The sequence below is a fragment of the Sander lucioperca genome, chromosome 2 (assembly GCF_008315115.2).
Source record: "Sander lucioperca isolate FBNREF2018 chromosome 2, SLUC_FBN_1.2, whole genome shotgun sequence".
Taxonomy (NCBI): domain Eukaryota; kingdom Metazoa; phylum Chordata; class Actinopteri; order Perciformes; family Percidae; genus Sander; species Sander lucioperca.
In genome coordinates this window covers 4,254,498-4,282,275 of record NC_050174.1, presented here as the reverse complement: position 1 = coordinate 4,282,275, position 27,778 = coordinate 4,254,498, and the positions used below count along the sequence as shown (strand labels likewise).

The 27,778-nt window shown below is 39.4% G+C and overlaps 1 protein-coding gene across 1 annotated transcript; it reads left to right on the top strand.

Annotated features, from left to right (window-relative positions):
* Positions 1-27,423, top strand: jak2b (Janus kinase 2b). The gene is made up of 24 exons (XM_031305377.2): positions 1-538; positions 2,712-2,948; positions 3,881-4,004; positions 4,728-4,845; positions 8,561-8,706; positions 9,207-9,498; positions 15,430-15,549; positions 15,796-15,953; positions 17,504-17,615; positions 17,852-18,038; positions 18,134-18,258; positions 18,469-18,603; positions 19,094-19,181; positions 21,044-21,171; positions 21,384-21,522; positions 21,880-22,031; positions 22,152-22,302; positions 22,661-22,797; positions 23,517-23,706; positions 24,407-24,531; positions 24,635-24,807; positions 25,118-25,235; positions 26,196-26,309; positions 26,937-27,423. Exons 2-24 carry the CDS (start codon positions 2,726-2,728, stop codon positions 27,042-27,044), a joined length of 3,363 nt encoding a protein of 1,120 aa, XP_031161237.1. The 5' UTR covers positions 1-538; positions 2,712-2,725; the 3' UTR covers positions 27,045-27,423.
* The last annotated feature ends 355 nt before the right edge of the window (positions 27,424-27,778 follow it).

Here is a 27,778-nt window from a genome sequence, read left to right as displayed (position 1 = left end):
GTTTGTTGACTGACTTGGGTCTTCGGCTGCGCACGCAGTGGCTGCCACTGATACATTAGCTAGCTTGTCAGAGTTAAAGGCATTCAGTAATAGCTAGATGTCAATAATGTAACTATTGCTGTAGCCACAGTTTCTGGCTCAAGCAGATGATTGCCTGCAGACGAATTCCGTGTTATCGGACCAATTTGTAACCTAGCACGACGTGGTTTTAGCTAGCATTAGCTTAAGTTATTAGATTGACAAGATAAGTTACGTCTAAAGTTCCTTCGGAGTGCGATGGGTAACGCTAGGCTGACCAGAGGTAGTTTATGTAGCAGGTTAGCCAGCTGAGTGTGACATGGAAATAAGAATATTTCCAGATGGATTTCTGCCATAAAATAAATTGCTTATTTTGGCCTGTAGTCTGAGTACTGTTTTTAAAGAATTGAAGCAGCAGTGCCTGGCAGAGGCTGTCAAAGTCTCGCTCGTCCTGGCTGCAGCCCTGGCCTAGGAAGCTAGCAGCAAGCTAGCTAGCTGCACGCCTGGCTCATCTAGCAAAGTAAGTGTTTAGACTCATTAATAATTCGTTGATATCTTATGTCTGGTTTATTTAAGGGCACAAACATAAACCTCTAACATTAGTTGGTTAAGTTGCTAAAACAAAGTTGTATAACGTTGCTTGCTTGCTTGTTTGTATGGTAGCTAACTCATACAGAGGCAACGTTAGCTAAGTCTGTAAGGCTCCTAGCATTAAGTTAATCTATTGAAGCTGACGGCAGCACGAAAGATCACGGCCTTGATAAGTTTGTTCTGCAGCTAAGTTTCTGATATTTAACTAGATATGTAGAGTTTTACATTTCATTTTGGGATTTGCAATTGTACATAGCAACCTTTTAAGTGAGCATTGAATTTGCCATAACAACAAACAGCGTCCAGAAACTATTGCATGTTCCCCTTTAGTTCCTCTTGTAAGGTCTTGTAATTGCCCAGGTCTAAAATGGAATAGTGGTCCTGAAAGCCAAAATAATATCCATTGTGAAGCTTCATTAGAGACATCTTGTGTAACAAGTTAAGAGAATACAAAACACGCTACACCGTCATAGGTGCTATATCCTTTTTTTTCAATTTCTGTAGGAAATGTCATAGACAGCTGAATATTTAAGTGTAACTTATTCATAAGTGCTGAATGGATTAGACCATTAAAGGAGTAACGTTAGTCGATTGGCAGAACATTTACAGACAACAATTTATGGCCAATTAATAGTTTAAGGCACTTAAGTACAATGCTGACTTTTCAGTTTTTTCATTTCCTCAAATACAGGGATTTGCTGCGTTTCTCTGTTTTATTTTGTTGTGGATTAAAGCTCTCTTTTTGGATTGTTGCACTGTCCTTGGGCTCCTTGGGATTTAGGGAAATTGTGATGGGTATTTGTCACTATTCTTCTGATATTTTATAGACCACCATTAAGGCTGGATCAAATAAATAATCGATAATGAAAATAATCATCACCCATGGCGTTTTTTTTGCTTGAAGTTGTTTTACTTTTGGTTGCAATTTCAAAATGAAAACAAATCCATAAATTGATCTAAATTTAGCCTAGTATGAACATTAAACACAGCGTAATTAATGTTTTGAGTTTCACCACCCCTTCAAGTCAATATATGGAGGCACCTTTGACAGCAATTATAACCACAGCTTTGCACAGCTGGACACTGCAGTTTTTTGTTTTTTTTTGTCATAAGGGTGTAACTGATCAAGTACCTGGACAACAATTGTTTTACACAGTTTCTCACATCACAGCCATAGAAACATATACTCCTTCAGAGTTGCCATAGACCTGTTGGGGTCATTTTTGCACAAGTACTCAATTTTTTGAGTTCTTTCATTTTTATTTCTGTTATCCCTCTCTTGATTTGTACTTTTCAGTAACATTGTCACAGAATGGTTGTGAAAGTTCCTTTTTCTAATTGATGTAGTTTTTACTTTCACATGCATAAGTATTTTTTTTTCTTTATAAAAAAAAAAGAGTAGGTAAATTGCCTCCACTGTGATTCAGTAGTGTATAACATCCTTCCTGAGGCAAAATAGCCTTGGGAAGGAACTGTGTTTTGGTGGAAACTGTACGTTCAAAGGTTGTTTTAGTTGTGCAACAGAAAACTCAGATTTGACAGACAGTCTAGCTAGCTGTCTCGATTTACCCTGCACAGATCTGAGGAGCAGTTAACTATAGTCCTCAAAAATCGACCTAAGTTTTGAATGCCAACGCAAAGAAAGCGGAAGGAGAGGGACATCTGGCCAAAAATGAGGGACATCTGGCGGATCCTCCGGTGGCACCAGAACAATCCCGTAAATGAAACGTCGTCGATATAGACTAATTTAAACCTAAGTAATTAATGAAAAAAATTATACATTTTAAACTAGATAAGCTCGTTAAAAAATGTGATGCAAAAGGGCCAAAAATCTCAGTACTCCATTTACAATGAAACATCTTTGTATTTCATAAATCACTGAGAGTCACCCTATGTTTGAATTAGATTTACAGAGTTTTTGCCAGACAATGGTTCCTCTGCCCTGCAGCGTTACGTAATGCCGGAATTTTGATAAGTTTATGCAACAACTGAGATCATGTAACCTAGCTAATCATAATGATAGATACATCACACTTTGCTAGAAAAACAAAAGATGCCATTATTCTTTTGCTGCTGACATTTTGCATTTATCTGATTTGAAGGTCGGGTGTTGTTGATGGCCTCCCTGCCAGCCATGGATACTGTGACTGACACATGCCCTGCGGTGCACCAAAATGGGACCGCCCATCGGGAATCTCCAGATACAAGGCCAGCCGCTGCTGTTATGAAGCTTCATTTCTACCACAGCAGCCAAGGAGCGGCCGACTGCAGTTTCCTCAGCTACCCACCTGGGGACTATGTGGCTGAGGAGCTTTGTATAGATGCAGCCAAGGCATGCAGTGAGTAGCCATGCATGCCTGCAAAATGCAGCCCCATTCATTTGTTTTTGCTGTAACCTAGGGCATAGGTCACTGAGAGAAGGTCATCAAGAGGCTACAGTGAAACCCATCAGCCAAAAAGTTGTTTGTTCAATATTCAATAAACTGAATAAAATACTTGAGGCAATAAAAGTATGATGCAACTAATACTAGGGCTGTCCTCGACTAAAGGAATTCTTAGTCGACTAACGCTTATATGATTTTGTCGATTAATCGATTAGTTGATGTAATCGACAGAGCTGTGCTCTTTGAGAGGTGGTTAAGACTAGAAAAGCACAATATAAATGTAGTTAATTAACCATCTGTAAAACTGAGTTTCTCCACAATTAATCCTGCAAAAGCACCACTTTAAATCTTGTGTTTACCAGAAATGTGCTCATAAGTTTCTTGGAAATGAGTAATTAAGCATGAATAAGCATAAAAAATGACTCATCAACTAAAGAAATCTTAGTCGACTAAGACCAAAGCGACCGATTAGTCAACTAATAGACTAAGAGGTGGCAGCCCTAATTAATACACAGAGCAGGGCTATGCAGGGGGAGGCTAGACTAACCTGCATGTTGTTGGAATCGCATGTTATGTGTTTGATGATAAACACAACTGACATTTTAGACAATCTTTATTGACCTTTTGGTCACCTGTGTTGGTACTAGAAACAGAAAGTTTTCTAGTGTTTGTCCTAAAGCAAAATCTATTACGTACTCTGAATTTCCCCTTAATTTACAGTTTCTACATTTATATAAATAAACAAAGAACATTGATTTGGATAAAGCTAGTAACATACAGTAAAGCTAACCTGTACTGTCTTAAAGAACATAATTCAATCATAAATAATTGAATGGAGTGCAAGTTTACAGAACATAATGTAGTTTCTCATTCTTTGTCTGCTTTAGATATATCACCTCTGTACTGCAACCTTTTTGGTCTCTTTCGAGAGCGAGACCGCTTGTGGTTTTCACCCAACCACATCTTCCAGCTTGACGAACTGGCTTCTGAAGATGTGTTCTTCAGAATAAGGTAGCATACATTATGTTGCGTCTGTTTGCCTCTTAAAGGAGAATTCTGGTCAATTTCAACATGTAGCTCTGTTGTTTGGAAATTTGGAGTGCTGGCAGTAGCAAAAAAAATGAAAACAATCGGTGCTGCCTACACCGTGTTATCCTCCTGTTTAACAGGCTTAAACAGGGCAAGTTTTAAACGTGTTTTAAGCCTCTAAACATGCTCGAAATGTCATTACAAGTGCCTACCCATGTGCAATGATTCCTTCCGAGGGAACACAGCGAATCTGACTGCAGTAGATGTGACGGGCATAAAAGTTGTGTTAATCCAGCCAGTGCACATACCTCTGTTTATTTCCTGTTTTCCGGTCAAGTCCACACTAGTCGATTGTCGAACTCATACAATCCAAAATTCCAGTCAAATTTGCTGTGTTCCCTCAGAAGGAATCACTGCACATGGGTAGGCACGTGTAATGATATTTTGAGCATGTTTAGAGGCTAAAAACACGTTTAAAACTTGCCCTGTTTAAGCCTGTTGGGTGTTAACGCTAGCAGGGGGATAACACGGTGTAGGCAGCACCGATTGTTTTAGTTTTTCTTGCTACTGACAGCACTCCAAATTTCCAAACAACAGAGCTACGTGTTGAAATCGACCGGAATTCTCCTTTAAGTATCTCTTCTTTTTTTTTTCTAGATTGAAATTTAAAAATCCTTGTGACTTAATGCATTTTCTTTACAACAGGTACTACTTCCCTGGCTGGTACAGTGGTGGGGCATCCCGAGCATATCGATTTGGGGTCGCCAAGGGGTCAGAAAGCCCTGTCCTTGATGACTTTGTAATGTCTTACCTCTTTTCTCAGGTGAGCACTTCAGCATACAGCCACCCTCTTAATTACATAAACTGGTTTGAAATTAGTTCTTTATATGTGGATCAGTTTAAAGTTGTAGTCTGTAAGATTTGAGGTAGGTTGTTTCTAGCAGCATCTAGCTGATTTAGGAAAATAATTTTAACCAATATTGCGATTTGAAAAGCGGTATTTTCTCTATCTGCTGTATTATTCAACAAAGACAAACAATAAATCATTGTATTGTATGACCAACACAATATCGAATAGATTAAACATAAACTGTTTATTCCTGTAGGCCATCCCTGTATGTTATCATATTGATGAAATTAGGTGATCTATTATTTATTTATAAACTACTTTAATCACAGTGACTGATTTGTTGAATGTCTAGCCTTGTAAATATGTAATTATTACCATGACAACATAAAGCACTGACAAATAAGCCGGGTGTAAACATTAATATGAAAGTCAGTAACAAATCACACAAACTAAAGTGCAGATTGCAGAAATGCACTTTTTAAACACTGTCTGTGAACTTTACTGGATAGTTTTTAAATATGTGTACGTGCACAATGAGTATGGCACTGTCAGCCATAGTGATCCTACGGCTTGACCACGTCAGTTGTAGCAGCGGAAAAATGCCTTTTTTCAGCTCTGTCATGTTGTACCGCTTATCCAGTGTATTTATCAAAGCCCTGAGCCCAGGCTTGGTCACTGTACTGAGGTGCATCATATCTTTCGCGATAAACTCTATTACTGCTTAATTCATTTCCGCGTTCTTTTCTGAAGTACATTCAGCCAGAGGTGTCTTTGTCCCACCTGAGCTGCACGCATAGACCAGCCGCAGTCGATGACAAAAGGCATCAGCTCGTTCCTCTTGTGGGTGGGGGAGTTTAGTTGTTAGTTTATTTTTCTTTGAACTCAAAGTTGAACGGTCTTCTTTCTCTGTCTGTTGGTCTGTCATTGTGAGTCAGCAAGAATGAAATGCAGGCGCCCGATTAACATAACGTTTCCTTGCATCTTTCCTCGTAGAAAGTTCCCAATTTCCAAGTACAATGGAACGCAGCATAATCAGCAGTGACAAGCTCCACCTGGGTAGACGGGGAGATCAACCCGTGCTGACTAACATAAAAAGCGTCACTAACTGTGCGATGCATTTGAATTTAGGAAGGGAAAGTCGCCACAGACACTGAGATTCTATTACTTTGCAAAGCAGCAAATCCAAGTGCTTCCATCAGTCGGTATGCTCAATCACTATTGTTTTAACTCACTCTTTGATAGATAGGAACTTAACAATTAACTAGATGGGAATCATATGGACTACAACTTTAACAATAAAATTTAAAAGCAGCCCAGTATTTTACATTAGGCTTCAGAAAACAAGCAGCTCATATCCTTAACAAGTGCGGGGACCTCAGTTTGTTAGATTGCTAGTTAGGTCACATCTTCAAGTTTTTTCAAAAGCATTGCCCAAGGATCCTAATAAAGATAGAGAAGTAACAAACGTTTGTCCATGGATATCTTTGGTGAGAAGGTGCTAAGGTGTAAAAACAAGGCTGCACATGCAAACAAGTGGCACCAACAAGCATGGGCGTCAGTTTGGTTTGAAATGTGCTAGGGAAGCAGACGCATTCGGTAGTGCATTTTCAGAAGTGTTGGGTACAATGACGCATTCTTTTTTTTTTCTCTTTCGCACTGGTGATGTTTTGAAAGACGCTGCATAGCTTACTAATGTAAATGAATAAAAACATGGTTTAATGTACATAAGCAATGATTAATGATTACCAATTTCTCTCTCATATTGCTCCTCATAACCACTGAAAACTGTCAAAAAATTGAACCAAAAGTACAATTATTATGGATTTATCTGACATTAAGCGTTTCTGCTTCATTAGAGCCTATAAGGAAAAAGCTTAACGTGGTTTAATGTACCTAAACAACGATCAATGATCACTAAATTTCTCTCTCATATTGCTCCTCATAACCACTGAAAACTGTCAAAAAAATCTAACCCAAAGTCCTATTATTATGGACGTTTTCTGACATTAAACGTTTCTGCTTCACATTTTCAGCAGGGCAGCGGAGTGGCTGTGGGTGCACTATACACGGTTCTCATGGGCTTTAACGTGAAAAAGCTTAACGTGGTTTAATGTACCTTAACATCGATCAATCATCACCAAATATCTAGTTCGATTTTTTTTGACAGTTTTCAGTGGTTATGAGGAACAATATGAGAGAGACATTTGGTAATCATTGATCATTGTTTAGGTACATAAACCATGTTAAGCCTTTTCCTCGCCATAGGCGCCAATGAAGAAGAAAACATTAATGAGATAACTTCTATAATCGTTGGATTTTGGTTTAGTTTTTTTTTTAGACTTAAGTGTTCATGACAAGATATGGCCATGAGGAATTTGGTGATCATTGATCGTTGTTTAGGTAGCCTACATTAAACCATGTTAAGCCTTTTCAAGTTAAGCATTAAAATGTCCCGACAGGCAGTGTTGTGGACAGAGAAGAGTGTGCGCAGGAGCAGAGCGACTGTGTCTGTGCCTGCCCTGTGGGGATAGAGATTTGTGTGGATTTGTTGGAATCTGTTGCTCAAGAATTATGTCTTTATTTTTTTTTTAACTAAATTGAGCTCGAGGTTTTCAAAAAATGTGGCGGGTACAAAATGACTCATGACGAAATCTGATAGGTACGTGTCCCCACCGAAATCGGTGCCTATGCCAACAAGAGAGCTGTCACTTTTAGCGTGTGCAGTTATAGCCCTCATGTGAGAGGGAACTCAGGTAACTCTTTGGGAGAAATTTTGCAACTTGCATGCGAAAATACACACCTCAGTGTGCACAAAACCTGAATGAGAGAACAAAATTAAATTCCCACTCACTGTTTTTTGTTTGTGCTTCAAGGCTTTTTCGAGCTTGAAAGATCACAGCAGGCTCAGAGCGCAGCTATTGTCCAAAGTTAGTGGGGTTAGTTGGGGCCCGTTATGCATTTTTGCCTCAGGGCAACCAAACAGCTTAATCGGGCTATGGGTGCCACATTGGCTCACAGTACTACTAATTTAGTGGGACATTTGAGTGGAGTACATTTTCAATGTTGCCGTCTCTCTGCTGTTTTCCTTTGGCCAGAAACGAGTTGTAATCACAGTCAAGTCAAAGTATTTTTCCACTCCACATTAGCTATACAATATCTGTGTTGGACAGTAGGAGAAATGTGCATTAGTGACTTTATCAGATGGATCATGAGAGCCCTGCATGCCCTCAGCCAAGAATTGACATAAACCACATTGCAATACAAACAATGTGTGTAGTATAAGTTAGTCCAGGTGTCTCGAGCCAGTATGGAGCTGAACCCTGAGTTAACTGAAGTATTATGTGGAATTATGCCTATGGAAATCTGCTCTTGTGGCTCGGGACAAGCCTGATTAGAAAGGGAGAAGGGAAACACTACTGCAGGGGTCATTTTGAGGGTGTAGCGCATTGTGTCTGTGCAGCTACTAAGCCATTACACATGCTTGCATTCACCCCGGACAGATGATGTGTTTTGCTCTGTGAAGGATATGTTGAATTCCTCACATTCTAATCTAAAGCTATTATGACTTGCAAAGGAAAGTTTGTTTCTGCATTTGCCAGTTGGAGGTTAAATAATAGAACAACAAATACAAAGCCTTAATGTTTGCAAGGACAATGATAAATGATAGAATTTTACTCTGTGTGTGCAGTGGAGGAATGACTTTGTCAATGGCTTAGTGAAGATCCCCAACTCCCATGAGACTCAGGAAGAGTGCCTCGGTATGGCTGTACTCGATATGACAAGAACAGCCAAGGAGAGACAGATGTCACCGCTGGACATCTACCACACAATAAGGTACTATTGAAAACCAAAGACTGCTTTTGATCTGATTCTTTGGGGGTTACCTGAAATGATGACACATGTTGGTGTCTCTTGTCTTAACAAAAACAGCTGTACAAGAACTTAAAGTAGTGTGAAATTGGCAAAGTTATGCTTCAAAGCAGGAAAAATCTGTCAGAGAATAAGTAAACAAAACTAAGACTCTGACGAGAGTACTTTTTAAGCTAAAAAATATTGAGATTTGGGGATCAAATCCTAGTGACTTGCGTAGTGTTAGTCGAAGCCTAAAGTTATTTTTATTTGACACGAAAATGTTGCGTCTGCATTGTCTAGTTTTTGAATGTTTCACACAACACCTTATTATGAGCACAAGACAGCATTAAAATGATAAAAACTAAATTTTTCATTAATAAATAACTTTACGTTTTTTAAATACATGAGATATACAGAATTTTATTTAAATAGGATTTATGCTGATACATAAAAAATAATGTTTATCTCATGCTTACTTTTAGCTACAAGTCCTTCTTGCCAAAGGACATGAGAGCTCAGATCCAGGACTGCAACTTCTTGACACGCAAACGAATCCGATTTCGCTTTAAGCGCTTCATCCAGCAGTTCAGTCAGTGTCGGACCACAGCGCGCGACCTCAAGCTCAAGTACCTCATCAGCATGGAGTCCCTGGAGAAGGCCTTCTACACAGAGACATTCCAGGTCAGGGAACTGTCCAGCGGACAGCTCATTATCTTGGTGGCAGCGGACAGTGGCATCCAGTGGTGTCGAGAGAAACTGAAAGATTCTGACCAGGTTGGTATCATGAGTGCTGTCAGTAAGCGTTGTTCTTTTATGTGATACAGTGCCTTGCGAAAGTATTCGGCCCCCTTGAACTTTTCGACCTTTTGCCACATTTCAGGCTTCAAACATAAAGATATAAAAATTTAATTTTTTGTGAAGAATCAACAACAAGTGGGACACAATCATGAAGTGGAACGAAATTTATTGGATATTTCAAACTTTTTTAACAAATAAAAAACTGAAAAATTGGGCGTGCAAAATTATTCAGCCCCTTTACTTTCAGTGAAGCAAACACTCTCCAGAAGTTCAGTGAGGATCTCTGAATGATCCAATGTTGACCTAAATGACTAATGATGATAAATAGAATCCACCTGTGTGTAATCAAGTCTCCGTATAAATGCACCTGCTCTGTGATAGTCTCAGAGGTCCGTTTAAAGCGCAGAGAGCATCATGAAGAACAAGGAACACACCAGGCAGGTCCGAGATACTGTTGTGGAGAAGTTTAAAGCCGGATTTGGATACAAAAAGATTTCCCAAGCTTTAAACATCCCAAGGAGCACTGTGCCAGCGATAATATTGAAATGGAAGGAGTATCAGACCACTGAAAATCTACGAAGACCCGGCCGTCCCTCTAAACTTTCAGCTCATACAAGGAGAAGACTGATCAGAGATGCAGCCAAGAGGCCCATGATCACTCTGGATGAACTGCGGAGATCTACAGCTGAGGTGGGAGACTCTGTCCATAGGACAACAATGTTTGGCGTAAAAGCAACACAGCTCATCACCCTGAGCACACCATCCCCACTGTCAAACATGGTGGTGGCAGCAACATGGTTTGGGCCTGCTTTTCTTTAGCAGGGACAGGGAAGATGGTTAAAATTGATGGGAAGATGGATGGAGCCAAATACAGGACCATTCTGGAAGAAAACCTGATGGAGTCTGCGGAGATTTGTCTTCCAACAAGACAATGATCCAAAACATAAAGCAAAATCTACAATGGAATGGTTCACAAATAAACATATCCAGGTGTTAGAATGGCCAAGTCAAAGTCCAGACCTGAATCCAATCGAGAATCTGTTCACAAACGCTCTCCATCCAACCTCACTGAGCTCGAGCTGTTTTGCAAGGAGGAATGGGCAAAAATTTCAGTCTCTCGATGTGCAAAACTGATAGAGACATACCCCAAGCGACTTACAGCTGTAATCGCAGCAAAAGGTGGCGCTACAAAGTATTAACTTAAGGGGGCTGAATAATTTTGCACGCCCAGTTTTTTATGTTAAAAAAGTTTGAAATATCCAATAAATTCCGTTCCACTTCACGATTGTGTCCCACTTGTTGTTGATTCTTCACAAAAAATTACATTTTTATATCTTTGTTTGAAGCCTGAAATGTGGCAAAAGGTCAAAGTTCAAGGGGGCCGAATACTTTCGCAAGGCACTGTATGTTGGACATGCAGCTGACTTTTAAATGAGTGGAGGCCTTCCCAGATCACCAATGTAAAAGGTAACAAACGGATGTCACTGCACAGGTGATCTCAAGACCCTTAAATGTCAGCCAAAACAATATGAAATTAAAAACATGATACAAAAGCAAATAGGAAAGTAAGAGCTAAAGGGAGGTGGAGATAATAAAGAGAAATACAGAATTGTGTCACCAAGTTTTGGCAGTATTTCAGAATAAATAATAATTTATTTGATATAGCACCTTTTATAGACAGTCACAAAGTGCTTCACACAATGAACATTTGTTAAAATACAGTAGGATCCAAAACAGAAAATAAACAAGCAAAAGCAAATACCAATGAAGGTAAAAGATTAAAAGACTAAAAATCCAAAATTGCAAACATGAGACAAAAAGTGCTTTTTGAAGGCGTCAACCTGCAGAATGTAAGTTGATCGGAAGGGCATTCACAGAGTCGGGGCTACCACTTCAAAGGAACGGTCACCTTTAGTTTTCAAACAAGTGTGTGGGACCACCAGTAATCCCTGGTTAGAAGACCTGAGTGACCTGTTAGTAGTGTACGGATGGAGCAGGTCAGAGATACAAACAGGTGCCTGTCCATGCAATGATTTATATGCAAGAACAAGAACTTTAAATTGTATCCTGAACTTGATCGGAAGCCAATGTAACAAGGATAAAACAGGAGTGATGTGCAACATCCTGCTGGACCTGATCAATAGCCTTGCAGCAGAGTTCTGGACCAGTTGTAGACGGTCCTGGGACGACTTACTGAGACAGGTGAAAACGGAATTGCAGTAATCAAGCCGAGATTATATAAAATCATGAATGATCATCTCAAATTCAGATTGCGAAACAACGGCTCTAAGTTTAGCAATTTTTCTCAGTTGAAAGAAATATGTGCGTGTGGGTTAGTGATTTGATATGTTGGTCAAGAAACATTCTGATCAAATATAACACCAACATTTCGGAGTTTGGACTGTACAGCTGAAGAAAGCGACCCCAAAAGCTGAACAACCTTGGAGGCTGTAGTATCCGGAGCAACAATAAGGACTTCGGTCTTTTCTTCATTAAGCTGCAATAAATAGTTCGCCATCCAGTCCTTAATGGAAGACAAACATTTGAGCAGTACTGACACTTTGTTAGTCTCTTCCGGATTACAAGAAACATACAGCTGGATGTCATCAGCATAGAAATGATACCGGATATTTTCAAATTGCCTAAATATATGGCCTAGGGGAAGCGGAAGTGGAGAATTTGTGATATTGTTGTCACATGCACACATTGACCACTTTTTTTTCATGAATTCCTGCAACTGCTTCAGAGTTGCTGTATTCCTCTTGGTAGCCTCTCTGACCAGTTTCCTCCTGGCTCTTTCATCCAGTTTGGAGTGACGTCCTGACCCAGGGAGGGTTTGTGTTGTACCAAATACCTTCCACTTATTAATAATAGACTTCACTGTGCTTCTAGGCACTGATAAAGCCTTTGCAATTTTTTTGTATCCATCTTCTGACTTGTGCCTGTCCACAACTTTATCCCGGAGATCTTTTGACAATGCCTTGCCACCCATAGTTGATTGTTTTCTTCAGTTGCACTACCAAGGACTGAAATGCTTCAGGAAAAGCTTGTTTCATGCTGAGCTAATCAAAATGACCACAGCTGATCACAGTTGAAAGTCAATTGGCTTTGTGTGCTATTGAGAAGGTGATTAACTACACCTGATTGGGTTTACAAGTAATTTTTAGGAGGGGGGTGATTCTTTTTCCAACTCAGTGATTCTGTTTTTTAATTTGTAATTTTTTTTTTTCTGACAAGTTGGTATTATCTTTCACTTGGATGTTATAAGTTGTAAATACAGCTGAACAAAACAAAAATAGTTTTTGTCCGTTTTCATTTCAGGCTGCAAAGCAACAAAATGTGATTATTTTAAAGGGGGATGATTCTTTTCTATACCCACTGTAGTTTGCGGGAGTTGATGGATCCAGATTGGTTTTCTTCAATAGTGGCTGAACAACTGCATGTTTAAAATATGATGGGACACAACCAGTTTGCAGAGAGCTGTAGATTATAGAGAGCACACAAGTACATACAAAGAAAAATAGAAAGTCACTGCAGTCCTTATTTGAAAACACTGGCACTTCAGGAGGAGGAGGATTGACAATGTTGTTGACAGTGTCAAAAAGGATTATGTGGTTACGCTTGCTGGAAGAAATAAGGTTAGAAAAGTAAGATGTCCTCACCTCCTTAACCATATTAGAGTTTAGATTCTCGGCCCAAGCCTGAGCCCGACCCGAGATCCGGTCGGGCTCGGGTCGGACCCTTGATCAAGCAATTTTTTTTTTTTTTTTTTATCCATTACCTTATTATCCTATTTGGGTGGGGAGATAGCTATGCCATAATCAGAAATATTATAAATATATATATATAGGCTATATAAAAGTAACAAATGTGTACAAAAGTTAGGCTGCAGTTACAAAATGCAGCACTTCATGCGCGGAGTCTCCTCCTCTCGCACGCATCACCGGGAGCTTGAAGATGTAAAGAAAAACAGGAGAATTAACTTTGAGCAAGTGTGGAGAAAAGTCGGAGGTATGGAAGCAGTTTAAACAAGTCGTGGGCAGTGACAACAATATGTTGTTCATCATTGTTTTTTGTTTTTTTTACGTTTCTTCATTCGGATCCACTTGCGATCCGTTCCATTCTAAACAAACAGCGCAGTTTACATGCTTCGTCCTTGTTTTATTATTCTAAACAGATTTCTGTAGTTCAAACAACTCTGAATTGTAGTTGAGAACGTCAATACGGCCCACGTATTGAAAAATTGTCGGGTTTAAATCGGGCTCGGGCTCATAATTACAGTTAATGTGTCGGGCCGGTCTTGGACGCAACGTGCTCGGGCTCGGGTAGGTTCAGGCTTGATTTTTTTGGGCCGATCTAAGCTCTAAACCATATTATACTGTAATATTCAGATAATATTTATTTGTGATAGACCCGGTGAACATGAAGCTTGGTGGCTTTCCACTGTCATTCAGCCCTCCAACATAAACCGCGAAAACAGCGAGTGGAATCATTTAACCATGGGGATGAGTTGACAGAGTGAACAACTTGCATTTTACTTGGAGCCACTTTATCCAAAACTGATGAGCAATATGTGTTGAAGGAGTGGACCAGACAATTAATATCAGCATGAGAAGACAACACTGCACTGGTCAAAAGCTGCAGAAAACCTTTCAGCTGAGAAGCGATTTAAGATGCGAGAACAGTTTATACGTTTACTGGGCCGTAAATCTAAATTAAAATAAAAAATAAAAATGCAGTCATGGTCAGTAACATGCAGCTCCTCAGAGCAAATGGAGTCAACATTAAGACCAAGTGTAAAAACAAGTTCCAAAGTATGACCCCTAACGTGTGTAGGACCAGACACATGTTGGATAAAATTAAAAGACTCAGTGACATTAAGAAAATCTACAACAAAGGTGCGACCGACGTGAATATTAAAATCACCAACCATAACCACTTTTTTACTAATATTAGAGGACAAAAGATCACTGAATTCAGACATAAAAGAACCATTTGAACCAGGGGGCCGGTAAATTAAAACACAATAAAACGGATTTCAACTACCAACTTTGGTCACCTGTAGTTCAAATGATGAAAAAAAAAAAAAAAGTACACAGGCTATGTAAATCGTAATTCAGGAATATGTTATCCAATTCAACAGTATGTTTATCTTGTGTGTATTTAAAAGCGTTGTGGCAATACAGACAATACTTGTTAGTAGGCAAAACTTTGCTTTGCTTTTGTGTAAACAAATAACGTACAGTAAAGAATGTGGGCTCCAACTAACCTGACGCACCAGATGGTTTGTTATACTGAACCATCTGAGAAGCAGTCATTGGAAACTCTTTGGGAAAGGGTAGGCACTTTCAAAAAAATACCTGACAGGTGATTGGATAAACCATCTGTCTATCCATTCGCCATTGTTGTTTTGAACAAACGTTCGGCAGTCACACACACCTAAACCACGCCCGTAGCTGCCAGTACCTCCTCACCGGATGCTGATTGGTTCGGCTCACTGCTGTCCAGACGCAATCGTATAACTTGAAGCCTGGCAAGATGGATTTTTGTGTGATAGGTGATCCCGTGATTCTCGCGTGATCTTGTGATATAGCGAGAATCCAGCTGCCGTTCAAGGTAAGGCTTCATGGTGCATTCAGGTGCTGCTCGTTAACTGGTGGTGCATTCAGGGGCCCCTGGTAAAATCATGGTGCGTTCAGGTGCACCTCGTAATGATGTCTTACACAAAGAATGATCCCAGTCACTTTCACACACAGGCATAAACCTTTTTAATTAAACACTGGTGTTGGATCGTTACTTTGTATCTCCTGATACCCAAACCCCAGGTATTGGTATCATGACTAAAAAAGTTGGATTAGTGCATCCCTAATATAACTACAAAAATTGTTTGTTATGCTGTTCATCCAGGAGCTGCAGACCTTGTGTGACTTCCCTGATGTCACCGACATCAGCATCAAACAGGCCAGCAGGGAGGGTGCTACAGAGAGTCGGGTGGTCACCATCAACAAACAAGATGGAAAGAATCTGGTAATTTCACTTTAGTCTGGTAAAGAAACGTTTTGACCACAGCCAGTTTCAGTGACAATAGTTTGCCATCTCAGAAAGGGCTGTAAAAGTAGAAAAAAACGTAGCAGTCTTAAGCAGAGATTTAGAAGCATTTGGTTTACTACCTGCTTTCAATGCAACAAGAAATATAACCTGCAGTCTGGAGATAGTTGGAGAATGGTGGAAGTTTAAACATCATGTCTAAAAGTGTTTTTTGTATATTTTCAGGAGCTGGAGTTCCCCAGCCTGTCTGAAGCCCTCTCCTTTGTGTCCCTCATTGATGGCTACTATCGGCTGACGTCAGATGCACATCACTACCTTTGTAAAGAAGTGGCTCCTCCTAGGCTTGTGGAGGCCATCGCCTCCCATTGCCATGGCCCCATCTCGTAAGTGAACAACTTAATTTTACAAACAGCATTAGCAGGGCTGTCACTTTCTCAAAAACACTTATTATTTTGAACACAACCTAATCCTTAACTATGGATAGGGATGAATTGTTATGCTAATTTGTGGTGCTTTCACTGCCTCCATTTATCTGACAAGCTAGCAGATGACTCCTCATCTGCATCAGGGCCAGGCTCAAAAATAAGTGTAAATTTGCACAGCTGCAAATTATATTCATATTTTACATTATTCACACTCCTACTTTCCGTGTTTACAGCTGAACTGCACCGGACCTGTCTGTGTTGGCTGCAGTGAAAATTGCCACTTTATAATAGGGCTGGACGATTTTGGCTAAAATCATAATCATGATTAATCGAACAAGTTACCTCGATTACGATTATTAAACGATTATTTAAAAATTGTTTTCTTTTCCTATACTGTAAATATGTTCACGGTTATTTTTTCTAATGAAAGAGTGCATGATCCTATCTTTGTGATTCTAAAATAAGGAAATAGCACACAGATAGCAATTAATGCTTATTTATTAAATATTTCAAACAACTGAACTGAAATCTACAACAGTAGATTTGACAATGAAATAAAAACGTCTTATAAAACAGTGATTTAAGTTTTAATTATTAAGTTTCCTAAAAATGTAGAAAATAAATAATAAATGTCCATCATAAAACTGTCTTTTCCGAGTTAAACTCCACAAGCGTGTCCTGCGGCTCGCCGGCCGTCACACACACACACACACACACACACACACACACACACGTCCACAGCGCTGCAGGCGAGGCGGGGTCTATTCAGAGTATAATAAAGCCCCGTCTGTGTTGAGCAAAACATTACGTGAATTACTACGAGAATGGACGTGCATTTAATATAGGAAAAGTCATGGGAAAAGTGCACAAGTATTAGCATCATTTGTTGTTGTTGTATGTGACGCTAAGGTCTAGTGACGATGCTATAAAGACCGTTGCCGTGCTTGCGTCGCTCCCTTACCCCTCCTACCAGTTCCTATGGCCACTCGGCCAGTGGGAATGCAAACGGGAAAAAAGATTTTGGGGGAGAGTAGTTCTTAGAACTGCTTAGAAGTGTACTTTTCCTCTAAAAAGTAAAAGTACTATCCGATCGGAAAGCACCTGTGGTCGCAGACTGGATGGGGCGGAGTCACGTGACTACACACGTGGCGGCAGTAATATGTTTTAAGGGGAAAGTACATTAACACACAGTGGGCGGCTGCGGAAATATTAATAGGATTAAAAGACCAAAATAACCGACTTGGTAAAATTACGTCGGTTAAAGGCTCTGAATTTCGGTTACGATTATTTTTCGATTAATCATCCAGCCCTACTTTATAATGCAAAATTCTTAACAGGCAGAATATTGTACGTCATCTATATATTTCAAACTTCCTGCCAAAATGTACAAGCTTTCCTCAGGTGTTTGGTATTTACTGTATGACATAACCGAGCAGGTAATACTGTTTTTCTCTGCAGAAATGAAGGTCAGCCTGCTGTGACTGTTCTGTATCTTGTTTTTGTTGCAGAATGGAGTTTGCCATTAACCGGCTTCAGAGGTGTGGGAACAAGCAAGGGTTGTACATTTTGAGATGTAGCCCTAAAGACTTCAACAAGTATTTTCTGACTTTCCCTGTTGAGGTAGGTAACACTCACCTGTGGTAGTAATATTTTGTACACAGTACAGTAATGCGTTTTTTAAAAAGCTACTTGTTTTACTCCCCACCCCAAGTGTTTTCATTTTTTAATTGAATCCACCTGGACCGGTGTCTCACTCAAAATCAGACTAGGAAATTGTTGTTTTGCTGTCGAAAACATGACTGAAACACAATTATATTATTTCCACCATCTGCCCTCCTCTGTGTCTGCTACTGTAGGTGTATGCTGCTGTAGAATACAAGCACTGCCAGATAACCAGGTCTGCCAGCGGGGAGTTTAACCTTAGTGGAACCAAAAGAAACTTCAGCAGCTTGCAGGAGCTTCTCAGCTGCTACCAAAAGGAAACTGTGCGCTCTGACAGCGTTCTTTTCCAATTCAGCAAGTGCTGTCCACCTAAATCCAAAGGTGAAACTAACAGACTCTGGATTTATCAAACTATAAATCTCATTCTTTAAAGTTTGTTTGTCTACAAGATTGTTTTCTTTTCTCTCCACCAACAGAAAAGTCCTGCCTCCTCGTGTGCAGGAGCAATAAGGGCTCTGAAGTGCCTCTATCTCCGTCTCTACATCGACATAACATCAGTCAGATGGTGTTTCACAAGATCAGGAAAGAAGATCTGGAATTTGTAAGCTTAGTTTGCATGTCCAGATATGCATGTATTTACTCATCTGTCCAACAATTCGTTACATGAAAATGTATAAGAATTCCCCATTATTGTGTTGTAGCACTAAATTACTATTCCACTATCCTATTCTGTGCATTTTACTAATGCATCGTCCTCGGATTTTGAGTACAACAATCGCCTGTTAAGGGTCATTCATGGTCTTCCTTTCAGATGGAGAGTCTAGGCCAAGGGACATTTACCAAGATCTTCAAAGGAGTCCGCAAGGAGCTGGGAGATTATGGACTTGTGCACCAAACCGAAGTTGTCATGAAAGTTCTGGACGAAGCCCATAGGAACTACTCTGAGGTTTGTGGCTTTTAAAGCTGTGTAAATCATTTTGTTTGCAGGAACATATGGTTTTTACAGCCACAAATTGGTAATTGGTAAAAAACACAAAAAGTAAAATATATTGACGGTTGGAGCAATTTACTTACAGTGCATTTAGGCTGAGAAATAACCAACTGCTGGTTAATTCAGGCAGTAGCTGACAATTTATTGTACTTTGGTAGGTTTGTAGCCCCTTTTTCTGGATGTTCGACAGCTTTCTTCTAGTTTTAATACAAATTCCCTCTCCTGTAATTGAAAATGATTGTTAATTGTTGTTGTTGGTGGTGTACCTTTTTGTCTATCATGGGCACAAGTTATTTGGTTTTCTATCTTCTGTTCAGTTAAGTTCAATTTTATTTATATAGCACGTTTTTAAAAACAACCATAGTTGACCAAAGTGCTTAACAAGCTCAAAAAACCCAAAATGATGATATACACAAACAATACACTGTCTTCTCTTGTCCTACAGTCTTTCTTTGAAGCTGCCAGCATGATGAGCCAGTTGTCCCATAAGCACCTGATCCTTAACTATGGTGTGTGTGTCTGCGGAGAAGAAAGTAAGTCAGTCTTAGAGCCCCACTCTCAACTTGTCCTGCTATAAGTAATACTGTATGTCTTTAATTGTTCTTACAGTGAGAAGAAAAAAGAGAATGTTCTAATACCAATTCGTTAGACAGACGTTATGAGTTTATGTCATTATCGCTTCATAATGTCAAGAGTCTACCATTCTGCCCTATAGTCTTGACCAGAGTCTATTAGCTCGAGGCTCATAGCAGTGATTAAACCTTGGGCATGGTGGATTATTCTTAGGAGGATAATACCCTGCCCATGCCCCACCCTCTCTTTACCTCACACATTTTCTGCTGCTACTGTAGGCATCTATTTAGGCTGTCACGCTCGTGGCGGTGTTGCTTTCGTTGTTGTCTTTATTATCAGAATTGGGATTATTTCTTGGAAATTTCTATATGGTTTGTAGAGAAAAAATATACCCTGAAAATCTCAAAATTTGCATTTCTGGACCTTTTTTCTTGTTGGGTAGTGTATTATTCTTATTTGTGTTTTATTGTTTGTTTATTGTGCGTATTTTGTAACTAAGATTTAAAAAAAAATATATAGTGTGTAATTATCTATACATGACCCATAGAGAGTCACTAAATGTTCAGTTAAATTACAATAAAACATTTTACAGCTGTCTAGCCTTAAGAGTAAACACCCCAGTGTTAATTTTACAGTGAGAAATGCATTGTAGAGGATTCAGAGGTGCCCTCTTGGCTGACAATAGACAAATATAAATACAAGCATACCACATTTTTTTATCCTTTCTCACAAGTGTGAAACAATGTTGCTAAAAGTCACTGAAACAAAAACCCCAATAATTGAGGTAGGTTAAGTGATGGTAGGTACACCAAATAAATAAATACTTAAAAAAGAAAGTGATGCTTAATATCAGTGATAGATTGTGTAATAATGATATTCTTGTCATTTTGAGAAAGACATTACTACACTCTCACATAACATTGTGTAGGTAGACATGAAATTGATATGTTTTACCTCTTAGCATTCAGTCCCTTTTTTTAGAGGGGTGGGGGACAGGGGATGTTCAGGAATGTACATCAGCAGTCTCTATATCATCTAAAAAGCTGGGACCTGAAGATTAATTTGAGATGCAGCTCAGTTACGCTTCATTTTTAGAAATAAAAAATAATTAATTAAAATAAATTGTAACGCACATTATGATGAAAGTATATGATGGCCATTCCCATGCTCACTTATGTCTCATAAGTTGTTCAAATTTTTAGAATGATACCACGCACAAACAAGAGATGAAAATGGTAAAAAAAAGAAATCCACATTAACACACCAAGACCTTGAGGTCACCATAGAAACCATCCATAGAAAGATCCATGCTGTGATTTTGTATTTAATAATAATATAAAACTTAATATTTGGAGATTTCTGTAAGAATAGCATTTTTGCAGGGATTGGATGGCGAGCACTTCTGTTCTGACAACTGCTCAGAAACCCTCTTATTTTCATTATACATAGGATAGCCACACATCCTTTAATGCCCTGTATATCTAGTTTCTGGTTGTAAAGTGTCATGAGGCTTTGATTATCCCAGAGGTCACAATAGGTCATTTTGAACTGTGATGTCATGTTTCAAAACATGGTCTCACTACAATGAAATGGCTACTTTGGGACTAACACATTAATATCACACAAATTAAATAAAAATCGGGTTCATTCATTATCATTCAGATATCTTGAGGTGAGAGGTCAAAGGATGTTTTTCCCTCGCCAGGCCTAAGTTTAAACTGTTATTTAGCCCCCTTTGCAAGGTATTTTAAGATGTTAAGAATTCTGTTGTAATCGCTTAAGTTACCTTTTAACGTCAGCTGAAAAAAAGAATCTTTCTCAGATATTATGGTGCAGGAGCATGTGAAGTTTGGTTCGCTGGACACCTACCTGAAGAAGAACAAGAACTCGATAAACATCCTGTGGAAGCTGGAGGTGGCTAAGCAGCTGGCCTGGGCCATGAACTTCCTGGTAGGAATCTGTGTGTAGTGCCAGATTTGATGCCAAATAATTTAAAGTATTGATGAATATCAATTTGTGTGCTGCTCGCATTTAATTTGGTACACAATTCGTAATACAAAACTGGAAAAATTGTAAACAGAAACTGTAAGAAGAGTGATTGGGGGGGGGGGGTTTCAGTGTTGGTAAGAGACTGATGAATCTCTCTATTTCTTAACCTGCAGGAAGAAAAGCATCTTGTCCATGGGAATGTCTGTGCGAAAAATGTTCTTCTGATCAGAGAGGACGACCGGCGGGCTGGGAACCCCCCCTTCATCAAACTGAGTGACCCTGGCATTAGCATCACGGTCCTGCCCAAAGAAAGTAAGTTATGTCTATACGCCTCTTTAATCAGCAGGTGGGGCGGCTGTTTAACAAGGTTCTGATTGCAATGAGATGGTACCTTCTTAAATCCATGTTGCATTGGGTTAATTCATTTTGTGTTTAATTATAGAAAACACTGATAAAATAAGGCAATGCCACTGGGACGCTATTAAAATAAAGAAAAAGAGTTGTGTTACACAGGAATGGATTCTTTTTTTTATTGCTAGCTGCAAAATGAGGCAATAAGATCATAAAATCCAACTGAATCAACTGTTTTGCCTGACAATTTTGGTGGTTTAATTGAAAATGAAGAATTTACTAACAGTGGTGAGTTCAATGTTTTTTGTTTGTGATCAGTCCTGATTGAGAGGATCCCTTGGGTGTCCCCTGAGTGTGTTGAGGACCCTGCCAACCTGAGCATGGCTGCAGACAAGTGGAGCTTTGGCACCACACTGTGGGAGATCTGCAGTGGTGGGGAGAAACCTTTAGCAACACTGGACAACTCTAAGGTAGGGCTGGGTGGTGTGACCTAAAATATACACTGGATCAAGCCAGTATACGTTAAATAAATAATGGTTACAATACTGTATATACTGTGCATATGATGTAATAATAATTTTGTCTTACAGAAAACCCTGTTCTACGATGACCACCACCAGCTTCCTGCACCAAAGTGGACCGAGCTAGCTAATCTGATTACCAGCTGCATGGACTACGAGCCCACATTCAGGCCCACATTTCGTGCCGTTATCCGTGACCTCCACAGCCTCTTCACACCAGGTTGGTGTATTCGCCCCTACTGGTGTCAGGACAGAGAATCTAGGTCACACCAGGGTAGAATTTCAAATGTCTTCAGACACACGCCCCCCCGCCCAAACACATTTATTAGAGTATCTTCAGATAATTAAAAAAATAAAAAGGGAGTCGCTGCTCCTGTCTTTATTAGGTCGTCATTAGCTGCTTATTGTAATGAGGTGTAGGGATAGTGTTCAAGGAGTTCTTTAGCATTTCATCTCTGGGTGATTAGTGCAGAGATTGGTCCAAGACACGATTAGCCTTGATTGTAGTTGATTCACTTAATTTCTAAACTGTCCATTTGTCTCTTGAGTGTACATGATTTTTGTCTTTGTGTCCCCAGACTACGAGTTGATCGTGGACAGTGACATCCTGCCAAACAGGACAGTGGGCTCCGGCTGGTCCACTGGGGGCTTTGAGATTCAGGAGCCGGCTCAGTTTGAAGAGAGACACCTCATATTCCTACAACAGCTAGGGAAGGTATGAAAAAGTGTGGAAACTCTGCTTTTAAGAGCAAATCAACCCATGTTAATACGCTTAGACTTGTGACTCCTTTATCCTCTTGCAACAAGTTTTTGTTAGGGATTTGTTGTCATTACTTTTATTCTTGAATTAGGGCTACAGTACAGGTACAGGGCTACTGAGAATAATGATTCATCACTCTGAATTGAGATTTTCTAACAGAAATACAAATCTAATACATTTTTAGCGTGCATTTCCTCAGAAGGGATTGAACCCTAATCCCAGGCAGAGTTTGTGCCATGTTGAATTTATTACGTTTTTTAAGGCAAATGTTGGTTTTCAGTTGCGTTAGGTTAGTCATATTCTTCATACAAGGGGTATTATGGCTGTTATGTCTATCTTTTGAGTGGATTATCATATGATTAGTTTATAGTAAACAATTAACTTAGATGCTAACATTTTCTTTGTCTGTTCCTTATGTCACGTCATTTTTTGGCTAGTTATGTAGCTAGCATTTTTTAGCCATTTACTAATTTTCAGTGTAAGTAACATAAGCCCATAACTACATGTATCACAACTTCACATCTCGACTGGTGTGCTTTAATTTCGATGTACTTGCATTGAACTGGTCTGTACCTCGCTGCGTGTGCATTTCACAAAGTAAGAAACGGAGTGAAATATAAAATCGAACTATGAGTAAAAAATGATGGTTCATTTAAGTCGGTCTTCTCTTTAAGGGAAACTTTGGCAGCGTGGAGATGTGTCGCTATGACCCGCTTCAGGACAACACTGGAGAGGTCGTGGCTGTGAAGAAACTCCAGCACAGCACTGCAGAGCACATACGAGACTTTGAGCGAGAAATTGAGATCCTGAAATCTCTGCAGCATGAGAACATCGTCAAGTACAAAGGCGTTTGCTACAGTGCAGGTACAGTTGACTTGTAATTAGAACCTTCATTCTTTTAATATTCCAGAGCTGAAAAATGTTTTTGGGAGGACAATTTGAAAATTAGCTGCTCACATCCTAATCACTTTTTATCCTTACACTTACAATAAACTACATTAGCATGCCTATATACTGTATGTTTTTTGTATTTTTTCACCAGTTTCACTGACTAGCAAAACTTTAGTTGACCAATTCGCACCAAACTCTGTTATAACGTCAGTGCATTTACTATAACTATACTTACTATAAACCAACCTTATTTAACAATAAATGCAGTTTGCTTTATCTATGAGCCACTGACTGGGATTCTGAGTGTCTATCACATAAATAGAATTCAGATATGAAACACCAAATATAGTTAGTACATTCTACACAGGTCCTCACCAAATAGATATTGCTTTTGTTGTAGTATTACCAATTTGCATAACATGATTTAGATTCTCTTAATTGTTTTGGTTGTTAATGGACATCTATGAAATATAGCCATTGTATCCATCCCAACTTAATGATAAACAAGCTATATCAAACAACTATTATTTTGCTAATACTCAGTATCAGCCTTATTGGTAAATGAGGACAGTACACTTTGAGTTGTCAATCAATCAGTGACATTTTTGCAAGTTCAAGACTTTGTGGATGCTAGGTCCTCTGGATGACACAGTTTCTTTTTGGCTTCTCACAGGAAGACGAAATCTCTGTCTCATCATGGAGTATCTGCCCTTTGGAAGTCTGCGAGATTACCTCATGAAAAACAAGGAAAGGATCGACCACAAGAAGCTTGCGCATTACATGTCACAGATTTGCAAGGTACTTCCATTTGTTCAGTTTTGTCCCAATGCTCTGTAGAGCTGCTGACCTCTGTAGCTACAGATACAAAAATATGTTGTTGTTGTTTTCTCTGTGTTCACAGGGTATGGAGTACCTGTCAAGTAAGCGTTATATCCACAGAGACCTGGCAACACGAAATATCCTCGTGGAGAGTGAGCTGAGAGTGAAGATTGGAGATTTTGGCCTCACCAAAGTTCTGCCTCAGGATAAAGAGTACTACATGGTCAAAGAGCCAGGGGAGAGTCCCATATTCTGGTTAGACTCCACTTATTTATTTATTTTTTGTATTTTTGTTGCACCCTCCTCGTGATGCTGTACAGAGTGCTACTACTGAAGCGATTTTACTTTAAAAAAAATAAATAAATAAATAAATTCTATCAGCTTTTTGTAGAGGTTCGACGCAACATTTCCTGTTGTCGCTAACACATAATTCATAAGGTTTAATCCAAGTTAGTTTGTGATAATTGTGAAAATAATTGTAGTGTTTAGGTCAGCTTGTAAATTCACAACCTTCTCTAGAGGAGCAGAACAGGGACAGACAATCACACAGTGTGCTATTTTATAGGTATGCCCCAGAGTCGTTGACTGAGAGCAAGTTCTCTGTGGCGTCGGACGTCTGGAGCTTTGGAGTGGTGCTTTATGAGCTCTTCACCCACAGCGACAAGAACTCCAGCCCTCCTGCAGTAAGTGCTAACACTCACACGCATGCACTGGCTTTTTCACTTCCTGTCCAACCTGATTTGTGGTCTCTGCTTTATTGACTAACTGAAGAAAAGGTGTGCAGATTTGCAAGACTTTACCAATCATTTACTGTGCAAAGATTGTTTTAATAGCAAAAAAAATAGGATTGACAAATGCAGCAGCCAATTCTTCAGAAGGACCTAATGATAATATGGTTCTCTGTTTTTAATTGTTACAATAAACCACACACGAAAAACTACTGATTCTAGCAAGTGCCTCACTGTTTGCGATGTATATACTGTATGCTTATTAGAAAATAGTCTAACTGGTGTGGTACAGTGGCCTAAAGGCTAAGATGCATACCATGTAAAATGCAATGTCTGTATCCAGGCAGCCAGGTTTAATTTTTGTTGCATGTCATCCCCTTTGTTCGCCACATTTCCTGTCTGCCTCTCAACTTGTACTATGAATTAAAGGTTACAAATTAATTGAATAGGAATATAGTGTAACTGAGTGGAACGGCTCACTAGAGACAAATACATGGAAGCCGCTTCTCTGTCTGATTCAGTTCCTCAAGGTAGGTACGTGACCGCATTCAAATGAGTCCAGTGTGATTTGTGCATAGTATTGACACAATTAAACATAATTTCATTTTTGGGAAATAAATTAAATGTACACGCTTTTCCACGCTACACCTGCCAAAGTAGAGACTGTGACTCCCTTACTGAGGTCATGCTGTAGTTTGCCAAGTTGACACTAATAATATTTTTCTCCCCAGGTTGCTCCACATGTTTTGCTTCGTGTTTGTCTCAATAATAACAGGTTTATTGCTCAAGTTGTTAGGACATCAAGTGCTGTACATTTACCCTTATCATTTGTATTCTCTGTGAAGATCTTATTTTCTGTAAATCAAATAAATCTTTAAATCTGTTTTTGTCCCGGCTGTCACCATTCTCCTCCAGGTTTTTATGTCCATGATGGGAAATGACAAGCAGGGACAGCTGATCGTCTATCACCTCATTGAGCTCCTCAAATCAGGCAGCAGGCTGCCTCAACCTCTGGGGTGTCCCACAGAGGTAGGCACATGTACTGCTGTTTTTTCTCTGACTGGATCAACTTGTCACATACATGTACACTTACTACTACTGCTACTACGGTATGCATATATACTTACACTTATACAAACATACTATTTCACCTGTATGTCAATACATACTCAGTCATGTATAGTATATACATGGACACATGCATACACATTTAAACATGTAAAAGCCTAAACAGGGACGGGGGCTGCCAATTAGCTTTAGTTAGATGTCCTGTGTACATTACATTTCTCCCTATGTAAAAATGGTTATCTTTAAACTGACACATAGATGTATAAAACGTAATAGGAAAATCTAATGCAAACGATTTGTATTTTATGATTCAACTTTTTTGCCGGATTTATTTGACTGTAAAACAACTGTAGCGCAACCTGTTTGGCGAACATTACCATTTTGCCAGAAATTCTCAACATTTTGTCGCATGTCAGTACTTCTCTTTCCCCACATTCCCTGTGTCTCTCACTGTCTTGTCAGATTAAATGAAAAAATCTGTTACCTTTCGATGCTATCAGGAGTGACTGATGTGTAATGATTTTGTTTTTTGCTCATCTCAGAAATTCATCCACAAATAATAATCTTTCTTCCTGTTCTTTCTCTAAGATACATGAGATCATGGAGGAGTGCTGGGACAACGACCCCGGCTTGCGTCCTTCTTTCAAGGAGCTTGCCCTGCGCATCGACCTGTTCAGGGACAGTAAGGAGTTTTAGACAGAAACATTACCCAAAGTGGTCCTTCTCCTGCTGAGTGCCAGTGTGTGGCAAAGCAGCTTGTGACTGGAAGAGTGGTGTTTGGAAACAAGGACCAGCATAAAAAGTAAAGGTGCCTTTAGGCAAGGCACTAAACTCCCATTTCTGTGTTGTGTCCATACAAACAGCTAGCAGGGCTAGCTCTCACCATCCCCTTTTCCCTTCAGAGAGATGGTCTAATAGAGCCGATTGTTTTCTATGTATATGTGTATATACCTACAGTATATTTGTGTACATATGTCCAGAATTGTTTTTATAATTTTATAAAAAATATGGTAAAATACTATATTTGAACTGCTACATGATGTCAGTATAAATGAAGTACATACAAAGGTGATTTAAAAATCTGTTATTGTTTTATGTTTTCATTGTGAGTGGTGGTGTGAAAATTTAAGAACAATTTAATTAGTGCCCGAGCACCGACAATGTCGGTCAGCAAAGGTCCTATTGAAATTGGAAGGCATTCCGCATATGTATCACCTCTAGACTTAAACAAAAACCTCTTGGAGCCATCTCCTAAACCCAACAGGAAGTCAGCCATATTGAATTTTCAGTGCAATGTTTGGATGTTTTTGACCATTTCCGGGGGTTGTACATAACTGCTATTGAAACAGCACAATGTGTACTGTGTGACACCAAAACCCAGTGGTGCAGTGTAACTAAGTACATTTTATCAAGTACTGTACTCAAGTACA

Bases quoted from the DNA above. Each gene is read 5' to 3' on its own strand.
- jak2b (XM_031305377.2), top strand. From the start codon at position 2,726: ATGGCCTCCCTGCCAGCCATGGATACTGTGACTGACACATGCCCTGCG. The intron at 2,949-3,880 runs GTGAGTAGCCAT...TGTCTGCTTTAG, and splicing joins AGATGCAGCCAAGGCATGCA to ATATATCACCTCTGTACTGC. The intron at 22,798-23,516 runs GTATGAAAAAGT...CTTCTCTTTAAG, and splicing joins TCCTACAACAGCTAGGGAAG to GGAAACTTTGGCAGCGTGGA.